The sequence below is a fragment of the Montipora foliosa genome, chromosome 4 (assembly GCF_036669935.1).
Source record: "Montipora foliosa isolate CH-2021 chromosome 4, ASM3666993v2, whole genome shotgun sequence".
In the NCBI taxonomy this organism is placed as follows: Eukaryota; Metazoa; Cnidaria; class Anthozoa; order Scleractinia; family Acroporidae; genus Montipora; species Montipora foliosa.
Genome location: NC_090872.1, coordinates 19,719,241 through 19,746,959, shown reverse-complemented (window position 1 = coordinate 19,746,959; position 27,719 = coordinate 19,719,241). Strand labels below are relative to the sequence as shown.

At 40.1% G+C, this 27,719-nt stretch overlaps 2 protein-coding genes and 1 non-coding gene across 3 annotated transcripts in view; 2 read left to right on the top strand and 1 right to left on the bottom strand.

Moving 5' to 3' along the window:
• LOC138001100 (uncharacterized) overlaps window positions 1–939 on the bottom strand; it is a 1,515-nt gene extending 576 nt beyond the window's left edge. Inside the window, exon 1 of the mRNA XM_068847763.1 lies at window positions 1–939. This exon is cut by the window's left edge and continues 576 nt beyond it. Within this exon, the coding sequence (XP_068703864.1) occupies window positions 1–939 (939 nt within the window).
• Window positions 940–5,790: 4,851 nt separating this feature from the next.
• On the top strand, window positions 5,791–5,863 carry Trnaa-agc (transfer RNA alanine (anticodon AGC)). The gene has a single exon. It is a non-coding gene; the product is annotated as a tRNA-Ala (tRNA).
• Window positions 5,864–15,300: 9,437 nt separating this feature from the next.
• LOC138000200 (FRAS1-related extracellular matrix protein 2-like) overlaps window positions 15,301–27,719 on the top strand; it is a 36,179-nt gene continuing 23,760 nt past the window's right edge. Inside the window, exon 1 of the mRNA XM_068846441.1 lies at window positions 15,301–22,092. Coding sequence (XP_068702542.1) covers window positions 19,506–22,092 — 2,587 coding nt within the window. The 5' untranslated portion in view covers window positions 15,301–19,505. The remainder of the gene's footprint in view (window positions 22,093–27,719) is intronic.

The window sequence follows — 27,719 nt, the reverse complement described above, 5'->3', positions numbered from 1 at the left end:
ATCTTGATGTTTCCTCTCAGTGTAGCCTAATACATCACTCGCAGTCTGATACACCGTATCCTTCAGTGTTGCCCATTGCTCTTGTATGTCATTCTCTGAGTTGTTGCTGTCCCAGTGTTTCAAGTTTTCATCCATTTCCTGTGTAAGTTCTTCCTGCTTCTTTCGGCCTTTCAGTGCACTAGTGTTTAGCTTCCGTGGTGGCTTCGCACCCGTCCTGCAGTGCCGTTTTCGTCTGCAAATCCTTAATCTAGATCTCAGCATAACATGATCAGTGCCACAGTCCGCGCCTCTCATTGCTCTGGTGTCCAATACATCGCTTCTGTCTCTCTTCCTGATTATGATGTAGTCTAATAAGTGCCAATGTTTGGACCTTGGGTGCATCCATGTCTTCTTGTGTGTGTCCTTAGATAGAGTGTTGGTTATCAGAAGGTTGTACTCTGAACATAGTGCAAGTAGAAGTTCTCCATTAGCATTGCACTTGCCTACTCCATGACTGCCTAGCACTTCTTTCCACTTCTCGGTATCCGAACCAACTCTGGCATTAAAATCTCCAACGAGTATCAGCCTGTCATCAGTCGGTACACGCCTGATAGTTTCACGTAAATCACTGTAAAACTCTTCCTTCACCTCCTCTGTGTTGGTCATTGTTGGGGCATATACACTGATGAGTGTGGCATACATCTTCCGCTGTAGTGGGAGTCTCATAGTCATTTCCAGGGCCACAAGCGCAGTCTGTCTTTCTGGGCGCTGTGATGTTGTTCTGTCCAACAGAGTGCGTACATTCCATTCTGCTACACACAAGGTTGCTGTTTTCCTCTTCTTTTGTCTTCCTGCTCCTAGCTTACTTTTCGCTGCCTGTCGGAGTGTGAACAGATCAGCGCGGACCTTGTTAACCCGGGCGACGTCCGAGTCCGTATGAGTTGCTTTCTTATTGTCCATTTCATGAAACTGCTTGCAAAGCATTTGAGTACTGCTAGCTTTTGCTGGACTAGCAGCACATTCTTGGCAGATAAAGGTAATATCAGTGGCAAGGACAAGCCAAGACAAACTGACCCCAGTATCTGTTGCAGTGACTGACCAGACGATAGGTTTGTCAATCTCTGCTCTTTGTGAAGTGCATGTCACAATGCAAGGGTCCACCACAGACCTTGTGGCAGGTGTGTTTATCTGCCAGGATGTCTAATCTCACCCTGTGCAACTGGGAGTGGTCCACCACAGACCTATGACAGATATTGTTTTTAGTTCTGCCAGGATGCCCTGTTTCACCCTCCACGCCCTCGGAAGGGCGGGGGTGCTGGTTGAGTCGCTGACATCCCGACCCATGAGACAGGTAGTACTGGTTTTCATGGTTATCCGGTAGCAAGCAAGTCAATGCCTGACTTGACTCATGACTCATAATTGGTGAACTTGAAGCTCGGGCTTTATTTGAAATTCCAGAAATGGAAAGACCGTGTTTGACCGTGTTTACAAATTTTCAGACAAATACCCGCTTAGGGTAAAGATTTTATGATCATTTAAACACTCACAAATTCCACACTTTTGTTATTTCCCTCTGCCCCTCCGGTGGAATTTTCCATAATTAAGCGCCAGAAACAGGGCTAAGATTCCTATTCTTACTAAGGGTCAAAGAAGCGAGAATAAAAGTGAAAGGGTGGAAATTTTCAGACAGTCAATCCACGAAGAAAAAAATTAACAGTGGCTTGAAAACTTAGGAAAATACAAGGATTTGTGTGAAAATCATTGAAGTGTGACTGGAGGGCAAAGCTTCCTTTTTCCATGCATATCCTAATAATCTCTTTCAACTGTAAAAACACTAGTCTAAACGGTTTACTTACGCAAATCGGCACGGTAGAATCTTTAAGCTGCTCTTTCAATTTCTGGAAAAATAATTTCATGTACTCAGCCGAATCATCGTGTTTTGTGAAAAAGAGGTCATGTGACCAACTGTTGCAAAAGGCCTATTTTTTAAAATTTTTACCGCATAGCGCTATTAATTCATGACAATCCTGACACATCCCGACAACTTTTCAGACAATCTGCGTCAATTGTAATTCCGTCTGGCTATTAACTTTTAATCTATTTGGCTGCATGTAGTTTTTATACCTTGTTCTTTCTAATTATTGGGCCTACAGTAATTGGCCATAGCTGTTGCGGTGACCTTGCAACTACTTTTTTACTTATTTTATGTGTTATTTTGTATTTATGTTCAGCGTGCCGAAATAAATAAATAAATAAATAAATAAATAATTGATCGAACAGTGGAGCAAGTGGAAACAAAATTAAAGAACCTATTAATTAAATACTTTTGTCCTTTGGCCATTTCAATTTCAACAGGAAAAGAAAACAAACAGCGGTTACAAACATTTTCATTTTATACTTGACGTTTCGTATGTTGCAGCATACATCATCAGAAGTGACGGTTAAAACTGTTACACAGAATTTTAAAAAACTAGAGCGAGGAACTGGTGACTAGTTAAAAAGTGTGATAACAAAATCGTAACTTCCGGTAGTCGATTCTTCCGGAAGAAATTAATAAAGAAAAAGCTTCTCACTACCAATGTTTTCATTGAGAGAGGGTTTTAAGTCACTGATTAATAGCGTTTCTTTAATTTTACATTGCATGTCGGACTTCCCAGTTGCGAGGATTTCAAAATGGTCCCATTTGATGTTATGACCGGTAGAAATTGTATGGTCTGCCGGAAGAATCGACTACCGGAAGTTACGATTTTTTTATCACACTTTTTAACTAGTCACCAGTTCCTCGCTCTAGTTTTTTAAAATTCTGTGTAACAGTTTTAACCGTCACTTCTGATGATGTATGCTGCAACATACGAAACGTCAAGTATAAAATGAAAATGTTTGTAACCGCTGTTTGTTTTCTTTTCCTATTAATTAAAGGAGTGAATATAGCAAGCAAAAAGATAGCGTAAAATCATCGGGATCGGAGCGACAGTATCTGACAAACGCTTCAACCATTGTAGAGAAGGTAGCCTATGAATTCTGTCCTGACAAGGTACTGGGCACTGAAGTCTGAACAACGCACATTTTCGGTCCGGTGATCGAGCACTGGGGCTGACACCGCGCCCGGGTACCAAGTGTGAGCGATGCCTTAATTAAAACTGTTCTCGCAACAACTTTAGCCGAGAATGACAGCTGTCATGAGGTGATCAGTTTTGAATTCAGCAGAACACAAAGCGAAGAAAAATTGCTGACTTATCTTTGACCTTCCAAAAAAAAAATCCTTGTATCAAATTATCTTTCAATTTCCGACAGATATAAAATTGGCTGAGATGATAAATCGTTCACTTTAACTAGATTAGCCTTGCAATCTCCAATGGGACGGTTTCCGGCTGATTACGTTCATAACGTTATTGTCGTACGCCCAAAACATTTGGATATTTGAATTAAAGCCAAATGTTTACCGTGTAGCTTAATTTAAGTGAATTATTTAATTTATAATTATAAGTTGAAATTTTATCACGTTACTTCACAAAAACATATGACATTGAACCGTGTAATGGGGGAGTTTGCCCTCCTCATTCAACCGTGTTCAAACATGTTAAAACGAAGTTGAAACGATGTTGAATGAGTTTAAAAGCGTGTTGAAACAGTTTGCCCACCCCAGCAGTCAACATCCTTTAACATCGTTCAACAAAATAGAAACGATGTTGAGGCCCTTTGCCCACACCTTAACAATATTCCTTTCCAAGGGTATAGTTCCTAATAAGTACGCCGCTACGGTAAGGTAAACATGTCTGACCTTAGATGTTATCATTTTAAGTCAGCTTGCAGCTTTACCCATAATCGTGGGATTGACTGTGCATGAGAAAGACTCGGTAAACTCTGGACGGCCGGGTAAAAAGCAATGTTTGTTTGGCAGGAAGTCGTAAGAAACGATTATTGTCTTTTTAAGTTAAAAATAACAACTGTAGACTTCTCGAAATGTTTACCGCTGTTTTGTCTCTCTTTAATTCTTAAATGGGTCATTCAAGGATTTTTCTCTTCGGGAATTTTCTGAACAAGATCTTGGGGCTTAATTAATTAAATGCTAAAACACTTGAATTAATTGTTCAAATAGGGAAAGACTTAAATTCGCTATGGCTCGGGAATTTAATACGCTGGAAACGTTAACTTATTTCCCTACTTTGGTCAGTTTACTTTAATCAACTCATTTGATGAACAACCTAATCATTTTTGTGCTTTTCTCAGCCCAGTACTGAGTTTGCTACAGGTTGTAACAGGTGCAGTTCTATACAGCTGATCTAGTTCCTTAAGTTACTACACCATTGTAGTCTTTCCTCTTAAGACTTAGCTTTTACATATTTAAACACCTTCAGTCAAGATTGTACCTTTTGTTCTTATGGGCCGAGGACCTTCACAAACCTGAAAGCTCTGTTATTGTCTTGAAATCGACGACGAGGACGACGAGACGTATTCATAAATGGTGGCTAAGTAATTATTATTTTGTCTTTATGCTATTATATGTAATCATCCTAACTGGCCTCGTAAACACGAGCAAAATTCAAAAGAATTTTTGTTCCACAGTGAGGCTAGTTAGGATGATTAGCACAAAGACAAAAGATTAATTTCTTGACCATCATTTATGAATACGGTCTATATTCATACACATCAAATTCTCCGCGTGAATCACCTTTGGGAGGGTCAATCCCTTTCCTAGCAATAACCAAGAATTCTGATCACGCATTTGATATCGCTTACTTGACTGTTTTATCCTAAAATTTCTACAGTTCCTTCTGGCCTCAGTTGTTCAAACGGTGGATAACGCTATCCACCGGATAAATCTCTATCCAGCGGATAAACACTTACAAGAACAACTGAGTTATCCAGCACATAGTGATTTATCCAGTGGATAGCGCTATCCACCCTTCGAACAAATGGGGCCTGGACTAAAGACAAGACACAACGAGACAAATAGTTTTTCGCAACGTATCGCGACTCTTTATGATAAGAATCACTGAGTACAAGATCTTTATCTTGAATTGTTTCGTAACTTTTCCAACTTCCGTTTTCTGAACTGAAACAATGCAATGTAGTTTCCGTGCAGTTTAGTTATAAGCTACTGAAATCTGATGCGAGAATTCGCTCGGTTTATGCCCCCCGTTTTTTTTTATTTTGAAAAACTCCTGTCTTAGACAAGCAATTGTCTCTAACTGAGCCGGGTGTGTGGCATGCGAACGCAATAAAGGAAACTGCCTACCACACGGACTCCTGCTGTTGTACGTACGTTCGCTGGAAAGTTCGAGTGTTATTGCTTTTATCGACAAGTCGGAAATCCTGTAATTTAAAGATATAGATTTGCGTGGTTCGAGGGAAGCGCGCTCCTCCGCTTTAATCCGTTCACTGAGACAAAGATCTCTTTACTCTTGTTTGAACAATTTTGCATTTCGATTTATTTTGTGGTAATCTTTTATCTGGGCAACGCAACAGTGCGGAACCTGAAGTGACTTGATATTAAGATACAATAAAGCACCCCGTAGCCAATAAAAATGAGAATGCCCTGAATTTTCAGCCAATATGTTGGTTGGCGTGGGGTGCCACCTGTTTTGGAGGCAGCTGTATCGCTCTTTCACTAAGAACAACAATTGCAACTATTTAAGTGGTGCTCAATTGACCGTGGTTTTCAGTTATCTTGATCAGATAACTTTTTCGCAACTGCCGCTCGAAATCTTTCTTCCATATTTTTCATTATCTAAAGAGGAATTTATCCGTTGTTGGCCAATCTTGGTAGGTCGTGATTTGTATTTAAAAGTGCCCATGTTTCGATTCACAGGGGGATTAGCTCAAATGGTAGAGCGCTCGCTTAGCATGCGAGAGGTACCGGGATCGATACCCGGATTCTCCAGTACTTTTGTTTTCCTTTTTCTCTTTCTCTACGATAAGAAGAGTCAATCATTTCAACTCAAGTGGATTAAAACTACTACTACTAATACTACTACTACTACTACTACTACTACTACTACTACTACTACTACTACTACTACTGCGTCAATGTGACGTCTTACTTTCGTCAGTTTGACACCTCAGCTATCGTTTCTTTCCATTTGATCATCAACAGCTTAAACTTATAATAAAAGTGCCTGCTCAAATTGAAATTCAGCTAAATAAAAATATAAAAAACTAAAGTGTTTTAATCAGCATGTCGTGGTTTTATGTCCACAAAACAAGAAGTGTCGCCCCTATTAGAAGAGCACCGCGCACGGAGGGCGCACGCTCAGAGCACCAAGAGAATGGCAACGGTAACCCATCGATGAGAGCACTGATCGAAGGGGCACATAAACATCGACATGTTGCGTTCAAGGGAAAATGTTGAAAATGTTGCGTGCGTTTGGTCACCCCGTTCAACACATGTCGCAACATCATAGGACGTTTTCAACCAAACCTCTAGAGACACCAAAAACAATAGAGAAATGTACGACTTCTGGTGGACGAACAAAAGAAGCTAATGAGAGATCTTTTGTTCTCGTCCACCAACATGGCGGCGATGACGTCATGTGAAAACCTCCAATTTTAAACAAGAACAACGGCAACGAAAACGTCACTCCAAAAATCCAACTTAGCGCTATCGCAAGTATTTCGCGATTATTCCGTCTTGTTCACATTGTTCAATACGGGCAAACTATCCTTGAACTGGACGGGTACGAACGGTTTAAAAGCAGAAATAGAAACTGAATGGGGCTGAATGGCTCACTGTTGTATTCTCACGATGTCGTCAAAAACCTGAAATTTGGTGATTTCACGTTGTTGTTTTGTGGAGTACCACAAAGAAATGCAGGGAAATTCGTGCTGCATGTGCAGTACGAGTATTTTTGCTTTTTTAACCAATCAAATACTCGCTTTGTGGCGCTATTGTTGCCTTTGCCGTAGCCTGTTCCAGGCTCCGAGATTTTAGGGAAAGCGCAAATATGAGAAAACGAGTGTGAGTATTCGCGTGGGGGTTCCCGCGCGTGTCTTGTTTTCGCGTCCCCTTTCTGCTCGTGCCGACCCTACTATCCGAGACCCTGGAACAGGCTACCTTTGCCGTCGTCTTTGCTTAAGGCCGGTTTACGCGGTACAAATTGTCGGACCGATTTATCGGCCCGAAGGCGTCGGAGCGCAAATCTCGCGTGTGCTTTGACAGCCGATGAACGACCGATTCATGAGAATGAAAATCGGTCCGGTTCAAAACATATGTTGCAACAGATTTTTGAAGTCGGGCCGACCCTCCGAGAGAAACTGCCATGTCAATCAAAGGGTATGCAAGTGGGTAATGCACACAAATACTTAAAAAATTAAAGCGTTCAAAATGGCGGATACTAAAGGGAGAACGGGAACATCTTTGGAGGAAAAATTGCACGTTTTACGCAATTTAGACGGTACGATTTACTGGCCGGACAAAACCGGCCGTCAAATCGTTCCGTGCGAAACCGGCCTAAAAGCCCCGTTTACACGAACAATTTCTATGTGACAATTTTATGCGGCAAATATATTTGTTCGTGTAGATAGCACAACAAATAATTGTTGACAATTCGCAGTTAAGTGGGTCAGCAATACCTTTGGACAGCAGAGATAAAGCAGAAGCAAGGCGAGGTTGCCTTGTCGTTCTCCAATGGCGCTCACTGAGAGGCAGGAATTTGCCACATTTTATGTGGCGAGTCGTCTACACGAGCAATTTTTCGAATTTGACCACTTTTATTTCTCACATAAAAGGTAACAAGCCAGCTTTTCAGCAAATACAGTTGTCAAATAAAATTTGGCCAAATTTCTTCGTCTACATGAGCAAATATAAATCGTCACACAAGAATTGTCATATAAAAATTCGTGCTCGTGTAAACAGGGCTTTTAACACCCGCTAATGTTGATGTCGCACTGCTGGAACCCGCGTTTTTTTTGGCGGAAAGTTGCATGGGCTGGAACCCGACATTTTTGGCGGCAAGTTGCGATGCTAGGGTACTGCTTTAGTTTTTGAAGACAACCGAAAAGACAAGCTAAGATTTTTTAATACGGCTTACAGCGAGAAAAAGAAGAGAAAGGGAGAAAGAAAAAAAAAAAAAAAAAGCAGCAAGTAGGTCACGAGTAAGCGATGCTAGAGTCAGACTGAGAGTACGAGAAAACAGGCGAAATATCAACGGTGACAAACAATGACAATCAAGTGACAATCAAGAAAGACCCCAAATAAGGCTGAATAATAATAGAGGCTAAAAACGGCGAAAAGAGCAAAAAAGAGCACGGGAAAATAGAGTATAGCAACAAGCAGGCTGGGCTGGTCGTATGGTAAGCAGACTACGGTTATAAAAATATCTGAGAACAAAACATGAGTAATAATTGAGGAACTCCGCTCCGGGCTTGCATAAATGTATTTATATTGTTTATACCATGTCGCAGTTACTAATTTACCTTCATCAACTACAGTTGAACCCCGTTATTTCGAACTCGGGTATTTTGAATTCCCCGCTATACTGGGAACTAAATTAAAATATTAATTTCCCTTGGTTTGGCCCCCTTTTGTAGACTGAATTCGTACTCAGTTATTCCGAATTCCCCGCCTCTTATTTCCTATGCACTTGACTATGATGCATCCCTTTCATTTAGAAGTTTGTTTAAAAAGTGGTTGACTCACTTCAGACGCTGTCAGAACATCGCGACAATTGTTCCACTGCGCACAATTTGAATTGCCAATCTGCCAGTCCCGTAAATAAACCACAATTATTGTTTTCTCAATGCGCGAGCGGGCGGAATTCTGCGAATCCTGCAATCATTCTTATTGTCTGATTGTCTTGCCGGCGAACCCGGGCGGAATCCTAGCCCTGGTTAAGCTCTGGTTGCTTGAGCTTGTGTGATTACTTTAAATTTCAATTTTTTGACTCGGAATCCGTTTTACCTCAGTCACAGTTTTTCGCTATACGGACCTTCCAGCTGGCAAATAACATATATTTATAAAGCATTCTGGAACAAAGATTTCTGGCAGGAAAGACCGTAGATATAGACTTCCTCTCTAAACACTTCTAGATTTGCAGATAACGTTACCATGTTTGTTCTAATTGGAATAATAAAACTATTGTGAAATTTTTAGTTAAGACGCCCTAAAAGGCCTTCCAGCAACACGATATATTCCGTGTACAGTATTTCATGCACAACCGGTTATTTCGAACCCCCGCTTATTCGAGCTGTTTTCTCTTTCCCCTGTGTCTTCGAAATAACGGGGCTCCACTTTAGTTTGATCAAACCGAATTTGTCGTGTTTCACTCACCCCTGACGCATGCAGCTCACCAAGTCTCGTGGGTTTTGTACGATGTGTTTTGTTAATACAACCATTCTTTCCACGTTGGCAAACTACTCGAGGTCTTAATCGTTTCCGAGAGTAACTTTTACAGCCTTGAGGCGTCGTGAGCGATGAACCCGGTCAAAATCTACAAGTGGTAACGGTTAAATCAAACTGGTTACTAATTCAAAGGTATTTTTGCGCGGCTTACTGAATATGCGGGACAACAAGTGTTATTGAAATCCAAAAAGAAAATTGGGGGTAACTACGCATTTTTCGAAGATAATTAATCAACAATATTTGTAAAAAGCTTTAAAATACAAAGCAATGTATGGCGTTTTTTCCAAATTGAAGCTTAATTACCTCTAAAAAATGAGTGGTTACCCCCAATTTTCTTTTTCCGGGATACCAAGAGCACTTGCTTAGTTCTGCTTTCTGTGCATAGTTTAAACGGCGCAAAAGTAACCCTGTATTAATAAGAACCACCCATAGGAAATCCGAGTATCTCGAGCTGCGCAGAACGCATGCGCAATAGCAATAGTAGGCACCGTCCTTAACAATCTCGTTTGCAGAGCCTCCGTTACCCTTGTCCAGCAGAACGGGAGCGGGAGGCTCTGGAATAATCCAAAAACGGAACCAGAAACTCTGGTTCCGGTTAAATAACTGCGCGTGCGTGAGAGGAGACAGCGCTTACTTTTCACTCGCGAGACAGTACACATGAGTATAAACACATCTCCTAATACACTCGAAACTTTTAAACTGCGGAGAATAAACAATAACGAGATACATTTTATCAATCAAAACAGATTTCAGCATCTGGTGTCACGCAAGTAAAAATTGCTTTTATTTTCAAAAACAAAAACGTTACGGAACTGGTAACTTGTAAAAAGATTTATTTCTAGATCATCTTGAACCTCGTGTAGATAAAAATCCAGAGGAAAGCGCGATTTTCGAGTTTAGACTTTGAAAATGGCAGGAAATGAAACCGTTTTTCAACAGCCAATCAAATATGGCCCTTTTTGGATTCCACCAGAGTCTCTCTTTCCCGACCGCTGGTCAAGGGAACGATGACTCTGGGAACGAGATTGCGTCCTTAAATGACGTCAAAACCCGAAAAGTTACCCTTGGAAACGAAGCAAGTTGCCCTTGACAACATGGGAACTTTAACGCGCTGAAACGTTGTCACCAAACTTCCCTTGTGTCGTACTCAACTGAAAATCGTAGTGTCATAAAGGAATTTGGGACCTACGGTAGCTGCGGCTTGACAGGTCGATTTATATCCCGTATGAGTTGAAGGACCGAATGAAAGTCTACATGAAATTTTATTCTTATCTCCTTTTTCTTTATGGCAAACGATTTTTTTGTTCATGCGAACGCGGAGCAAGTTTGTAAAAATCCTGGGCTTCCTTGGAATCCTCTTAACTTTAAAAATTAATCATGGAAGCTGGGGCGACTATAACAAAATTTATAAGACAACGATAACACTGAACAAAGTTGAGCGACAGCAGCATAACTATCAATAAAAACGACATATAAAAGACAAAAAAATAGAGGAAGAAATCAAGGAAAACAGAAATGATTAGACTGTTCACAGTCCCCTATTTTCCGTTTGATCGTCGGGATCGAGCACAAACTGCTGCTATCTTTGTTTTTAAACAGCCAGCGCGAACTTGGGAGAGCGACATAACTACCGAGTGGGGGGACGGTAGTTATGTCACTATCCCCAGTTTGCGCTCGCTGTTTATAAACAGAGATGGCGGCAGTTTGTGTTCGATTCCGACGATCAAACGGAAAATAGGGGACTGTGAACAGTCTAAGAAATGATCACTATTAATTGGCTCAGAAGCCGAAACAAAGTGATTTACGATCAACTGGCAGGAAGGGGTTTTCTCTATCTTTTAAGGACTAAGAGAGATTCTCAAATGTGAAACCCAACCAGCGTTTCGAGGACAAGACCTACATAGCTTATCGCATTTCAATAAAGCTACTTTCATATTTCTTACTTCGAGAGCGTTTTCGAGCTTTGTGCGATGTTTGCAGAGCGTTTAGGACGTATTGTTACACGTTTTCTTGGGAAAAAGTTGTGGCAATGTTCAAAACTGGATTGCCTAATGGCTCTAAAGATCTAAAGGGAACCACAAATTTATCCCCCTCAACTTATTTTAACACATTGGTTCCAATTTTGGATCTTAAAAGCGCTAATTCTCCTTGCCTATTCCATTGTTCGAGAGCCCTCTAATACCCTTGAAAGTTAGCTTCTTGTCGGCTTAGATGTAGGTTAATCCGATCAGAGGGATTATACTGACTGGTTATCTACAGCATCACAAAAAAAGAAAAGGGTGAGGTCTACTTTCAACTACTTTTAAATTAGTTTAATTTTTGAGATATGTGAGTAAAATTTTGAATTCCTCTAGTTTACCTCTCATCTTTTTGAAAACATTCATTCTAATTGGATTTAGTAAAGCCGACGGAACTGTTGGACATGCTTGGGTCGACATAGTTATTTCAAATCTTCCATAATTCGTCGAGTCAATAAATCAAAAATCAACATATTAAACACTGAGACGAAAGCAATAAAGAAATCCATAGGTATTGCCGCAAAATTCGCTTCGTTCACACGCATAATTCTTTTTTTCTCATTTAATACTGAAAGTTCCGTGTTTTGTAGATTACTTTTCGACACTTAAGCACCCGTGAGAAATATCGAATAGACGAGATTTTCTTACAACATCGAAGAAATAGCAAACTGATATACATGAAATCTCTCAGCATGTGACTGTTAAAAAGATATTGACAAAAACCCACATTCGCGCAAAAAGTGTTTTAAATTAAGGACATGAAAATAATTTGGGCGTGGGCAGCCATGAAAAAACACCCCCTCCGTGGTGCCGCTGTTTGTTGAAACCACGATATTTCTTATTTGATTTATTCCCGAAAGCGAATATGGGAATTAAGCACATGGAAATATCTGGGCGTGGGCAGCCATGAACAAACAACCCCTCTGTGGTGCCGCTGTTTGTTGAAACCACGATATTTCTTATTTGATTTATTCCAGAAAACGAATATGAGAATTTTGTTTAGATTTGATCTTGGCCGGCTTAGGGAGTGTCGGTACAAGAGGCTTAAATTTATTTACAATATCGTAGAGACCACAGTCTAAAGGATTAGAGCCATCAGGACCCTAGGCGCCCTTAAGCAATTCGGAATTTCGCTTTCAAAAATAGAAACCAATTAATTAACAACCTTGCCCAAACCTAGGCATGTAAATCATCTACTGTATGCCAGAGGATCGGCCATGAATGTGAAAAACATTCAAGAATTTCCCTTAATGGTCTCATGTCATTAATGGCTTAATCAAAAGACGGGACATTGACCTAGAGCATTGTTGTGTTACATTGCCCTCTAAAAATTAGTTGTATTTTAAGCCCGGCCTGCCACTTAACGTTCCTCAAAAGAGTTATGGAAATCTATTCATAGCCATTCTTTTGAAAATAGCATGTAAGCAGTTATATTTCTTGCGGGTTTGATCTGCTTTAAGTTACTCAGTCTTATCTATATAATTGAGATAAGCTGGACACAGATGATTTAAAATCAGCTTTATTGATTGACACCAGCGAACACCACGAAAACTTTTTTCTTGTCATTATTATTATTCTTATTGCTGATGACTTTTTTAACAGAAAAATTCATGTCTACATATTGGTAGTTTTCTGAAGCTGCATATGCACGTTTTCTTGAAACCATAAACTTATTACTACACCGTTAATTCAAAAGATCTGTTTCAGCCCTAAAGTGCCAATTCAGCTCCATGGCCACTTGAGCTGATTGCTCCTCGTGGAGCCATTTCGTTAAGTTGGTCTATATCGACCCCAATAAAAACCGATTTGTTCCACAGCGGAAAGTGATTCAGTCCTTTGCTGCGAAACGGCACCATTTTTAGGGCTAAACTGTTTTGACACACTGACGTAATAATTCTTTTACTGGACGACACTTTGCAGGGGCGGATTTAGAGGGGGGCCGAGGCGGCCGCGGCCCCCCCTTTCAGTTCGTCGGAGATTTTTTTTTTGTCAAAAGATACAATAATGTTATCATTTTGTAAGCAGTCTGTTGGAGCTTTTGATTTTTTTAGCTAAAGCGTGATTTTTCGCTAATAGTATGACCAAAGTTGTGCGAATAAACTCTCAACTTACAGGCGCTAATATTATCCTTTCGAAATGAGGAAGAAGACTGGATGCGAAATACTTGTCTACAGTCAACCTATCTTACAGAGACTGTAACAACGTAAAATCGTAATGCCTATATATATAATTATATATATTTTGTGACTTTGAAGCCAAGAGTCAAAAACCATGCATCATTATAACCATAACTTATAATTTTATTCAATATGGAATCCTGATACATTACGTTCCAGATTGCACCAGAGTGCATGTAAGAGTACCCAAATTTTCAAAAATTTTCTGGGGGGCATGCCCCCAGACCCCCCTAGAAAGTAGCGCCTACGGCGCTACTGAGGCGCGCTAACGCGCGCTGATTAGTATTCTTGTTCGGCCCCCACTTTTAGAAAATGCTGGATCCGCCCCTGCTTTGTCATGCGAAAGACAATAATACGTGAAACGACAGTTGGCAAACGGAAGGCTGCTGGTTGTCGTGAAAACATGAAAATTCTTCTATTCTAACTTTACAACAACAGCTTTACAACTTTATTACCCTTTTCCTAACAGAGAAAATTACAATGAAGAAAATGAAATTATTAAAAGGAGTAATGGCTTCCTTTACAACTGTGAAAGCTAACGAAAGTAGGAAGCCAAAGTAAAAAGGATTAATTTGAAAGACAGGTCGGACACACGAGTAACACACAACAAAACACAACTACTCATGAATACAATCGGCTATCTAAACTATCTACCTAACCTATCTAAAACCATAACTTCAACTTACAAATAAATCATATATAAAGAAAGAAGGCACATTGTCACATTCAAAGAGAAAAATCTTTGGTAGTGAAAACAGTATGGCAAGGCTTAAAACAAAATAAATAATCTTCGAATTACGTGACAAAAACAAAAACAGGATTTAATATTTATTTTTCTTTAATTTTTTTAAAGGAACATGATTTCATATTTTTTCCAAATGAATTCCACACTTTTGGTCCTTGAAATCGAATATTAAATAAACCATAATTTGTTGTTGCTCTTGGCATAACTTGTCTGTTGTCTCTCTGTCTTACTTGTCTCTGTCTTTTAAAGACATCTGTGATGAACTGAAGTATAGAAGTTTGTTTCTTTTTTCCAAGAGGGCACGGTATCTAATCCTGCAGTCTGATTGGTTCTTCGCGCGGTCCGCATTTTCCCATCCCACAGGTACCGTAACGCTCTCAGAGTTTTTGTCCTTGACCATAAATTTCCACTTTTTGACACCGAATCCGTTTACGTATAAAAGTTGGTTTCAAAACATATTTGTATTAGACAAGAGGCTTGGAAACGGAATTCAAATAAAATCATTTCTCTTTGAAACGGTCTCTCAAACACACATTTGTGCAAGTGTTTCGCAGCGTGCAAACCGTGAACGGAATTAACCAGGGAGCATCCTTGAGAGTGGACGACCAGGGAAAACGATAATGATGATGACGAGATTACATGAATCGAAGAGCACAAAATTATCTCAACCGCTTGCTACCATGATGATCTAAGGGTCTCTACATGCAGGGGCTTTGACCTTCAGTTTGAGTTACACTTATCGTCACCTTATAGTTAGCATGAGCTACAATTATTTAGAACCGAAGATAGGAACCACATAGTTAGAATGCCACATGCCCTACAAAAATCTGTGAAGTCCTTTCTTGAACGAGAGAGGAAAATATCACTGATATGAAAAATTATTCATTATGAATGCTGTCACTTTGAATAGCATAGCCCTGATGCTTGCTCTGTGTTTTCAGCTGGTTTGATTTAACATTGCCCGCGTTGGAAAAACATTCCTTACTTACATGCAAATGAAGTTGAGTTGATCCATGTGTCGTTAGTAAGCCTCTATTTCTTTTTTGTGGAATATAATGCTAAAACATTCTTCAATCTGAATAAACCAAGATAGCTAGACCTAACAAGGCAGGAAAATAACACCGATTTACCACCTTTTTCCTCTTTTTAATTACTACCATAGTCTCTGTCAAATAAACAAATACAGAAATTAAAACCCGATTGTCATATGGGTGATACTGGACGGAAACACGAGTGCAAAATTGCAAAACGTTTCCTTTCAAGTAAGATGGAGTGGTGTGGCTTTAAAAAATAACAATAACAGCGTCAAACGCGAGTCACGCCCTACTCAATGCTTGTCAAGCTTTGGTTCCGCTTGTGGCGTTTCCTTCCGTAGTTTGACAGACTATAAATATCCGTTCGTAAAGGCAATTTCAAGACAATTAATACCATGTCCCACTGAAGCCATTTATTTCAATTCTGATCACACCAAGCTATCGGCTCGCATTATCACAGACCGTGACCTGAATCATTGTTACTTTTAGATGCACGAAAACGGTTCATTTCACCATTTGCCGGTTGGCTTCTCGGTTTTCGAATCCTTCCTCTGGTATGTTCGAGTGTCGCAGTCGAATGGTCTTGTCACGGAACGTCTCTTTTGTTCAGTTCTCTTTACAATTACTTTTCATGCACTTTTCACTGCGATGTTTATTCTTATTCAACGTTAAAACCATTTCCGAGAGTTTGTAAGATCAAGACAGTTTTCCTTCTATTTCTGTGGAAAATCTTGGGGCGAAGGCGTTGTCGCTATTTTCATTCCATGTTTTCTTGAAGTTATTTTTCAACATTAAAAACGCGGGTACAGAAAAAAATCTGAATAGCTCGAGTTTCCGTTGTTTCTTTACTATTGAATATTCTGAAAAGGTAGCTGTAGGATCCATTTACCTTCATTACCTCCAGCTATTTTATCGTCGTGTGATGATACAAATTCTGGCAACTATTTTAAAACGTCGAATGTTCAATGTCACCGTGATATATTTTGCATAACAATGTACTTTTACTCGTCCATGTTAGAAGGACGATAGGGTTTAAAGTCAAATAAGAATATTGTTAACAGAAACCTTTCAGCGTACAAAAGCAACTTAGTGAGCTCCACTGCTTTCAGATCTTTCAGAAAAGGCCCTATACAGTGGCGATAAAATTTCTGGACAACAGGATAAAATGCACTCGCGCCCATTTGTAAGCTAATGCTTAGATCTGCCCACCCGTGGTGCTAGATAATCATTACTTTTTCATTTACATTGTTTTTCACAAGTGTTTTGCCCTGTAAAAGTCACGATAATGTTGTTGTCAGAAACGCGAGTTTTTTTGTTCTCACAAAAAGTGAACGAAGAAGGTCGAAAACTGTGGAGGGAAGGCTTCTGTTACAAGTTGCATCTTTAGTTTGTTTCTCTCTTTGGTTAGTTTGTCCCACTTTAGTGTAGTGCATGCAACTTCGAATTTCATCCGAAACATTCCCTACAGCAAATATCATCTTCTATCGCAGCCTCGCACTTCTTAAAATGCTTCACGATTCGTTATTTTATTTTAAAGCAGCCTGAAGATTTACGTGCAAAAGTATTTCTCCGTCGCTGAGCCTCGCGACCTTGATAATTTCTTCCGGTTTTTTGAACCCTCATTGGTGAACAGCTAAATCCCAAAAGTCTGATTCAAAGCTGATTTTGTTTTCATATCTGCATGTTGGTAAATGGATGAGCCGTGTAGCACACGCCATTTTTCTGTAAATGGAATGCATCAGTTCTGCGTAAAAGCAAGCTTAAATTTCGTCCCAGACCAAAGTATAGCTTACCCACCACGATGACAAATGGCCGAAAAATGATCGCACCGAAAGCTACGTTCTTAGAACAATAACAAGTGCGTTTCACCGAATTGACCTCTGATGTTTGCTTTCAGGTGTAAATTCGATCTTAGCAGGTATTTTTCAATCGGGTATAGTACGCCAGCAGGTCTCATCAAAGATGACCTCCATGCTTGTGTTCGAGTCACTGATTAGGTTACGCCCGGAGTTTATGTACAATCACAACAAACGACCTACTGTATCGACTCAACGCAAGAGAATTTTTCTTTCCTTAGTCCTGAGAACGTTAAACATCTAGTTCAGAACTTACAACCGTAAATGTTTTCGAATATTTCCTTTAATTGCCTTAGTGTGTCGAGTCAAAATGGTTTTCGTAGGGGAGGTATCACCAAATTGTATACCTTTCTCCGCCTCGCCTCCGTGACTTAAAACAGTTGCACTTTTCTTTTTCGCTCATCGCTCATCATCGTCAAAAATACAATTTCTTCAAGAGAGACGTCTTTGATATTCCTAGAGGAATAAGTGATATGAAGAAGAAGCCAAAGCACTAGGTCAACATATTCAGATATCCAAATTCAGCTCAGTCATTAGGGATCGTGGCACTTGTCAAGGTAACTCAGGTTTATCGATGATATCTCTGATTATTGAGGGAATCAAGTCATTTTGCGTCAAGAAGGTCAATTTGAAAATGTCACTTTTGATAGGAAAAAATTCCAAGGAAGCGAGAGAGAGAGGTAGAGAGAATAAAGTCCGTGTAGGATAACGACCGCAAGAAAAGCTCTCTTGATTTTTAATGCTTCATTTCTTTTAGTAATGAAGAACGTATGTGCAATTAAAACCTATCTCATACATGACTTAAATTAGTGTTCAAATGTGGTTGGAAAGGGGTTAAAATCCCATGTTTTTTCGGTAAATGATCTTAGTTCGGAGAAAAGTATTTATCCTTGTGTCTCTGACGAAAGTAGACAAATTCGCCCACGTTTAACTCTCCAATGGGCAAAGTGACAAATAATGGACCGTTTGACTTCTCACGTTTCGTTTTACACCTCTACGTCGAAATTTCCGCCTCGCTGAAAAGACTGCAGCATGTGTTTGAAAACGATTTCATTTTCTGAAATGAAATTCAGTTGTAACCTTTTGTAGATGATCCTCTTTTCACTACTGGGATATATTGTCACACTTTATTACTTCTTAGAACGAAATACTACCGTCTTTCGTCACCGAACCTCTTGGCAAGTAGAAACAAGCTCATTACAAAAAAAAAAGGATTAGCCAGATGTGACACTGTGTCAAATTATTTTTGGAATGAAATACCGACAGATAAAAAGTTAAATCAAGCAGAAGTTGGTTTTACTGCTCAAACACGGTGAAACTGCCAGTAAGCCGTATTGTTTTTGAGGGATACAATTTGTAAATGTGTAGATATTACATGGTTTTAGTCACTGGAAAGTCCGTCAGTTACTGTACAAGGCAACCAGCTTCTTCGTTCTTTTTGCGTCACTAAATGATGGTCTCTTGGTCTATTGGTGTGATAATGACAGAAAGATATGAGGCTTAGGTCAGCATAAGCTGTGCTGAGAACAATCGATTAGAGTGCAACAGAGCTGACTTCCGCAAACCACTTGATGTAAAACAATCAAAATGTGAACTTAATTAAATCCTATGCGCGGGTGGGTTATTCAAGTCCCTTGACGACTTTTAAAACCTTGGGAAAACAATAGAAAATATCAGATATTTTTGATTGTCTCCTTAAGCCGGCCCTAAAGAACTTTAGCTCCTTCGTACCTTTTCAATCTACTTATCAAATGGTTTTCTTTTTCAGTAGCGTGTGCCGGCGCCGAGGAAAATGAAAATAAATTTTCGGAATCGAAGGGATTTAAAAGTCGCCTAATTGACTGGCTAGATTGATGGACTCACGGCGCGATCACACTCTCTCCTTTGACACCGTCATGATTATGGAAGCGTGACATTTACCTTAGCCAGACAAAAGTTAACTTTAGCCAAACCCGATAAACGCCAAGAGTATTTCCGTTTCTAAAGCCACATTCAACCTCTGATACATTTTTAGTTTGTACTTAGGAGCGCGGAGGACGGTTGGTCGTCTGAGGTTAGCGTAATATTTTTCAAATATCACACTCTTTCACAGAGCGCATCGAATCGCGGTGTCAATTTGAGGTCGGTTAGATAAAGGTGTAAATTGAATCTTTCAGATCGGTGATATACAGTTATAAAATTTTTGTCCGTGTTGGTTTCCGGTAACATTATTAACCTCGTGTAGAAACATTTGGTCGGGGACTTTCTCAAGTGACGCGCTCCTGTGCGGTACATTTTCCGGAGACCGAGCGCACGATAAAGATCAGCCTACCGCGACCAGTTTGAAATAGCTAAGCATCAACGAAGAGTTAAGACAATGGACATCGCCACGAGTCTGGTGTTTGTTGTATGCGTTCTTGAACTTGTCTTTTATTGCAACGGATTTGCTCGTGTGACCAAGTTATCTATGATCACCGTTGAATTAGGTCGGTCAGCGCTGGTGGATCCACAACGCGATCTCCAAATCACATATCCCGAAGGCGCTGTGTGCAGAGTCGTTGTCTTACGAACTGACCCCTTATCCCAACGAGTAGGATTTTTGACACCCGACACATTCCCTTGTGGTTTCTCTTTCGGCGATGTACAGTACTCGCACTTGGGGTCGAAGTTTTTCATGCAAGATTTCGTCAAGCTCCAAATCCGTGTCGATACCGACACGGAGACTCGTTTAATTCCACTCAATCTTCGCGTGACAGTTTCATTCACGGGTATGGAAATCATCAAGAAAAACGAGCCCATCAAAGTGTTAGAACTCGGCGGTACGTCCTCGCAAATAAACAGTGCCGTACTTCAGTTCAAAGAAGACCGAACCAAAACCTGCACTGTAACGTTACTCGACGGGGCCATTCCTAGGTATGGCAAGCTTGTTAACGCAACAATGGACCAAGGAAACTCTGCTCAATTTGACTGTCAAGAATTTCTACAGTCCAATATTCGTTATAAACACACAGAGAGGTCATCGTCCAATCGGGATTTTATTCCAGCGGTTGTTGAAATGCTCGATCCAAACACGGACCGAATCCAGAGGGAATACTTTCAGATACTTGTGCGTATTATGGTCGCCCGATCGAATCAGAGGCCGGTTGCATCGTTCGAATCTTCCCATACTGTAGAGGTTAGCCAGTACTCTATTGCACCGATAACGTCTGACATCTTAGCGGCAACTGACACGGAAACAGAGACCGGTGATGTAATTTTTAATATCACTCAAGCGTTACAACCAGTCGAAGGCTCTTTAGTAAACACAGATGACCCTTATCAGCCGCTGACAGCATTTTATCAGAGAGATATCGAACAGTTAAAGATTGCGTATAGACCGCCCTCAACACAGAGTGACCAACCTCGGATGTTTCAAGTGGTGCTTGAAGCTGTAGACACGGAAGGAGCTAAAAGTGAACAAATATTGTTACTTATCATGGTAAAACCTACCAATTACAAGGCTCCTGTGGTTACTAAAAATACGGGTTTGAGTCTGTTTGAGGGACAGTCGCGAAACTTGACCGAAGAACTCAATCTGGCCATTGCTGATAAGGACAATTTTAACGAAGTAAGGGTACAAGTTATCAGCGGTTTGCGCCATGGCGAACTAAGAATTATGGGACATAAAGTGGACACTTTTATGGCGACTGATTTGCAAATACCTGTTATAAATTATTGCCATGATAATTCTGATACATACAGTGACAACATCATTTTCCAAATGACAGACGGCGAACACCAAGTTACGTTTCTTTTTCCGATTACCATTGGCCCTGTGGACGATACTGCCCCGATACTGGTTCGCAACACTGGCCTGGTATTGGACGAAGGTGGTGTTGGACTGATCGACCAGTACATGTTAACTGCAACGGACGTCGACTCAGAGGATAGTAAAATTCAATTTAAAGCCGTGACCACTGCTGACTCCGCAGGAAATTCAGGCTCTGCGCTTTTTCAAGACAGCAAGATTGGTGTGTTGTGTTTGCGCACACGAGATGCACCTCTGGAAAATGACACCTGGGTTTTGCAAGACGATGGCTTTTACGAAAAGAACGTCTCTCAATTCTCTCAATCCGATATCGAGAACAGAAGGCTTTATTACCGCCACCTTGGAGGCGAGTATTTTCACCATGAAATTCCATTCATCTTGCTTGATCAGGCTGAAAACCCAAACAGTTCTCCCATAAAAACTTTCCAGGTAACTATTAGGCGAGTGGATGATCTTCCACCAACTCTGTTTCCCGGATGTGTGCTTGAGTTAAACGCTGAAGAGTATGGATTGACATATCTCACTGAAGATGTGTTACTTTATACAGATAGAGATTCTAATGACGACGAAATCACATTTCACATCACAAAAGGACCGTACTTTATCGACGAAAACAGCAATATCTCGTTGTTTGCTGGAGACATTATCGTCGCTGACGCGAAGACCACGGTATCAAAATTCACCCAATTTCAAGTGCGCCACAGAAAAGTAGCTTTCAAGTCTGCTGACCTGGAACTTGGCACTCGAACCAGGTATGCACAGTTCGTGTTTTCCGTATCAGACTTGTCGGGCAATGCGATTAAAAACCAAATTTTTCGAGTCGTGTTGAGGCCAGTGAACAACCAAGCTCCTAGAGCCATTGTCAAGCCATTGAAAGTAACAGAACTGAGTAACGCTATTATAGGAAGCCAGCAGTTGAGGGTTTTTGATGCAGACACGCCAAACAGTGGAATATCATTCACTCTGATTTCTGCTCCTCGTTACGGTGTTCTTCTCAAAGATGACCGAGAAATCCAAACTCTTGATACTTTTACTGTCCAGGATGTGGCGACCTCCCGGATTTCCTATGAGCACTTGATTAAAGGGGAAGCCAGTGACGAGATTGGGATGACTGTTGATGACCGTGCACAGAGAACCAGCTTTCTGCTAGAGATTAGTAAGTACTGTTTTATTGTTCAATATCTAAAAAAAAGTGATTCTTGTGGAAAGTACCAAAACTCTTTGTCAATAGCGGCCATGCTGATGATATATGAAATATGAAATGAATCATATATTGAACTGCGGATATGAAGTCAAGTGAAGCTATGATCCTCGCAGTTATGAACGCAATTGCGAGGATCATAGCTTCACTTGATTTCATATCCGCAGTTCGATATATGATTTATTTCATGTATCATTTCGTTCGTTGATTCATTCTTCACGGGAACATATGAACCCACAAATGACCAGCTCCCAACATCAATGGCTTCATGTCTCAGTTGGTTAGAGCGTCGCACCGGTATTCGTTGAAGTCCTGAAATTTTCAGGCTTTTCTACGCAATTGCTAAAATTTCGTTCATAACTGCGAGGATCATAGCTTCACTTGAGTTTATCCTTACTTGAGGAGCAACATTTGGGGGAGACTGTTAGTGATGTTAGTTTTCTGTTAGTTAGTGATGTTAGTTTTCTGTATTCCGAGACACGACCAGGTGATCTGGTGACGTAATTCGGAAGACTGGGGAGAAGAGAAAGAGGACACTTCGTGACGCTTATCGAAATCCGCGAGTATCTAATTCTTTGCATATCTGGACAAAACTCGAAAAAGTACTTTATGACTATCTGTTCATTTGGAGACGTTTTCCGCCCTGTTCCCGCTTATCTATTATATTCCCACCCGGATGCAAGCTCACCCTAACCCCAGTGATCATTAGCGTGATTTTACTCCGGGATTGAGCTTTATCAACGATTCGTGTGCCAAAACAAATTGCCTTGGATAGAAGTTAACTGTTTCGTTTGAAGATTTAAAGTGTACTGACTTGATCAGGGTGGTAACTCCCTTCCACAAAATTGTTACGTTTTGAGACTGTTTCATCTGGTCAAATTTTACATGATTTTAGGATGATGTGGTAGTTATTTTTGGCCTTACTCGTGGAACTTAGACTGAGAAGAGCCGATCCAAGTCTACGTCAGGTTTAATTCCCAGCAGGGGTTCGAAGGACAATACTTGGGTTTCTACTTTTGTCGGGTTATTTTTTACGCGCACACGGAACGGATTGTTTGCAATCAAGGATTAAAAGCAAATCGAGTGAATCACAAGAATATAAACTTTATTAAGATAGCTGTAACAGTATAGACATAACTCGGAGCTCAGAGCACACTTAGGAGCACATCAAAAGATTCGCTGTTTGAAATGGAAGGGTTTTAAATAATGAATCGGGATAAGCCTTCCTGTTGTGGAAAGGTCGTACACAAATACAGACGGGCGTCCTTCTGTTTTGTCGCACTATTCGACTTTGTTCTCGAGGCCACAAGTATTTTAATAAGGAAACAGTGCGACTACGCTGTCTGTTGGAAAAAATCTCTTACGTCCTCCACTCACTCTGTGCAACTGCTAAAGCCGAAACCAGACATTTCGTGATGCTACCGAAAAAGGGGGTTTTCATCTTTAGAGAATTTACTACACAAACAAGCAGAACATACTATGCAAGAGGCTTTACATTAATAGGTTTAATCGTAAAGAAACTAACCAAACTCACAAGAAATATCTGAAAGCAGTGCTTCGTGTGTGGGTTTAGTAATTTGGCTTGAATTATAGAATGGCTGCCAGATGTTTAGACTTGCAAGCGTTTCATTTCCTATTTAGCGTTAAATCCCTGCTGGAGTTCATAGAAGTAAACATGGATTTACACTGTTGCCGTCGTGTAAATAAGACCGTGCATAAGTAATGACGACTATAGCTGGAAAAATTGACGACATCTTACTGTTTTCTTTCCCGATTGTTCAACTCTGTTATGTTATGTTTTGGAAACGCAGTCAGATACCAAAAATGCTGTCTTAGAGGTTCTTGCAGAGAAGACAACAGCGAATGTACGATAGCCGGCCACTCATTTGCATATGAAGTGCGCGTATTCTTCACGATACCGCTACATGAACACAATAGTTGCCGGGTATTCTGCAACCTCGTTTCCAGGGCTTTTCTCCGCTCACCCTACTCTCGGCAGAGAAAAGCCCTGGGGTATTCTGCAGTTACTCTACGTAATGTACGATACTGGAAAATGAAAATAAGGAGCCTGGGGATAATTTTTTCTCATTTACCAGGCGCTTTCGTGGGCCTTATTTTACGTGCGTAAATGCTTGCAAGTTAGCCTCAATTTCATGCCGGACTAGGTATCATAGGTCCGTAATGAGTCCTCATAGAGTCATAAAGAGAAAAAATAATGAAAAGTGCAATGTGCCGTCTTTTAAGTTCGCTGACTTCGCTATGAAGTTCAAGATGTATCTGCAGAGGACTCAAATTTTGCCCGTTTGGCATTGAAATTTTAGTCAGATGGGGCAAGCTCAACCCCCGGGCACTTTTCTCTGGCTTTGTAGGTGTCCAGGGAAAAGCACCCTGGGGGCGAGGTTGCAGATGGGGTTCTTTATTGGAGCGTGAGTTATTGGGGTGAAGCTTTCCTTCTCAATGCTTTCTTTTTAAACGTAAAGGCGCCCTTTCATCACAAGCGGAATTGTCCAGAGTTAGCAGACTTGGGGCAATACCCTAATAGCTAAGCAAGCTGTTAGCGACAATTTGCGTTGAAGTTGGCCTCTAGATCTGATCTTGCTAACTTTTTCTACCCAACATATTCTGCGGAACTTTTCCGTCTGCAATGAATCGACAGACAACTTAATTCTACGTTTTCTAACTTGGGAAACCTCAAACGCTGCTTGGTGTAATTTTTTTGTGTTCAACATCAATCAGTACAAAAGATTTATTGATTGAAGAAGAAACAAACACTCCCAGTCCGGATAGAAATACTTTCCTTCGATCAACTCGCCCTCTATTACAGAACTGCGCTTTATTTACACCATCATTTCTCCGCTTGAAACGCTATCTATTAGATTTATGGAGATCTGATCTATAAAAACTGGGGACGTCTTTTCCTATTTGCCTTATAGGGCTGCCCTAGACGGATTAACTCTGCACAATTTCTCATAAGTGTTGTATCAGGACCGTGATTTAAATTCGCGTAATGTTGTTTTTTCCGGCTATAAAGTTGAAATACTAGTGATTTAACTACAATTACAATTAGAGCGAGTTTCAATCGAGTGTCGTATAACCAAAACCAAAGTAATTACTTTGGTCAATCAAAAAGGACGGAGACAATCCGGTAAACCAATCAAAACTCGAAGTAATTACTCTAAGCCACGATTGGTTTTGGTTTCACTTCTGATTGGTTGAAAAAATGGCGCGAGGAATTTCAACCAATCAATGAATGAAGTAATGCAAAACCAAAGCAATTCGCTAATTACTTTCGACACTCAATTGAAAACCGCTGTATGGTCGCACGAGAACTTTGTGTCCGGGCTTGTCTTAAATTCCATAATTGACTTCTTCGTCCTAACCGTAGGCGAGAATTCGCTTACTAATTAGCTTAATAAATGAACTTTATTTCAGTGTCAATTGATTCAACATTGTAGCACTAATTGGGGAATCAACAAAGCAAAACGAGCGTAAAGTTTTTTGAGAATTGGAGAAATTCGGAGAGGCGCGAGAAAAGTCTTCCAAAGCAGAGATGAGTACCAATCAACAAACGCAACACCCATATGACGTCAATTCAGGAAATTGTTTCCATGCCACATTTTAAAATGGCAAACGGCTCTCACCATACCGCACAACGCCGACGTTGCTCGTCGTTATATAGTTTGTTTATGTCTTCCAAGGCGAGGGAAGTGAAGAAAATAAGTTCAGACTAGAGCTCAATGATAGACTATGCGGCCGTTTGCACAAAGATATCCACCCTCTAAATCTTCCCCCCTTAAAATGTTGCTTAAATCAGCCAACTTTAGCACATTTAATCAGAGTGTCTTTGTTCATATTCCGATGCAAGTCAATTATCATTTCCTCCCTTTTTCGGCTTTTTCAATGTTAGTAACTTAATATCTTGTTGAGTCATTGCTTGAAAGAATGAGTTGCAGAAATTAAACTTGTTATGTTATCGTTACAGCACAATGTTTTTTTCAGAAGTGAAAATTAAGGAAAAGAACAACACAATCCGTTCTTACGTCACGTTTCGATGATGTTTTGTGTTGCATTGGCTCAGAGATACGACAAGAAGTGCAAAAACCTTCAATTTTTATACCCAAACTCGTAATTTAAGTTAATTTTTACATTTAAAGGATTAAAACTGGAAGGAAATCAAAAAGCGCAAAGTATTTTCATTACAGATCCAAATCCAATGAATTTAAAGGCATTTACAAATCCCTGTCATCACTTGCATTTTAGTGTTTTCTAGTTACGGAAAGGCATATTTTTATCATTTTCAGAAATTTTCTTCATAGCTTTGGTTGCGATAAATCCTTCTAATCCATGTAGGATGAAGTTAGGATAAAACCGATTAATCTGATCAAAAGAGATTAATTCCTACACGTAGAGACGGTGATAAACAAATTGACGCCTTTCAATTATTCCTTATTTGTACTACTGTGCTATAATTGTGGGAAATTGTTTTATTTGTCAATTTCCCTGAAGTCCAAGTTCATCTTCGCCTTTGCGGTGAAAGTTTAGTTTCGTGAGTTTATGTAAGTAATGAATAAGTTTCTTTGAACCTGATACGTCTTTTCAACATATCATGGATTAAAATCCTTTCTCATTAACGCCTTTTATAGTTTCTACAATACACGCTGCGCAATAGCATACCTTGAAACTATTTCAATCCAATGAAAGACTGCAAATAAGTCGCCCCTTGATAAAACAAAATCTCGTTTCCTCAGTGTAATCTGCTTATAGTACAGGGGTGAATGCAATGGAGGGTTCAGATACCTTGCACCTCCTTTTTTTATTTCCAGGTAAAGTGTATGAAAAGTTGGAAACATATGGGTTTCGTAGCTGGAGTCACAGAGAAGTCTAGGAATAGTGTTTTTAATCAGTGATTTTCCGCTTCTGGCAGTAAAATTTCGGCAAACAGATAAGAGTGTGAATGAATCACTGAATTAGTGACCTAAAGAGAACGTAGACTTGCTAGACCAGCGCGTGGGTTTGTTTATTTTCAGGAGCAGCATGAGCTCGACGCCGGAGTGATGAGTTATGCAATAACGAGATTATACTCGATTCCAGACATTCTTCCTTAGAATAATAAATATATGTAAAGTACAATTTATTTTTAAACAAATTACAGGAAATAGGAATCCAAGACAAATCCTTTTTCAACGCAATTTACTGTAGAATATAGTCTTCAAGTCTGGAATGAGTTATTCACTTAAAAAAAAGAATGACATACGCAGTTGTTGAAGTTTGCGTGCCGTGAAGCAATTCAGTTTTTGGCAAGGAATGTGATCTTGAAAAATGTTGAATAAATGTGTTTAGTAATGTAATTATACGCGGAGGATCTGTTTAAAAAAAAAAACGGCAATCTATGCCAACATATTCCTAAAGCCGCAGGCAAAAGGACTCCAACCCCTGTCCAAAAATATAAAAATTGGCTTTATTTATTTAAACCAGGTCCTGTGACATTTAGCGTTTCTAACGACTGGGTGGCCGGCAAAGTCAGGGGAAAAGGAAGTAGTAAACGAAAGGAAAATAAAAGCGGAAAAACAGGAAAAGCGAGA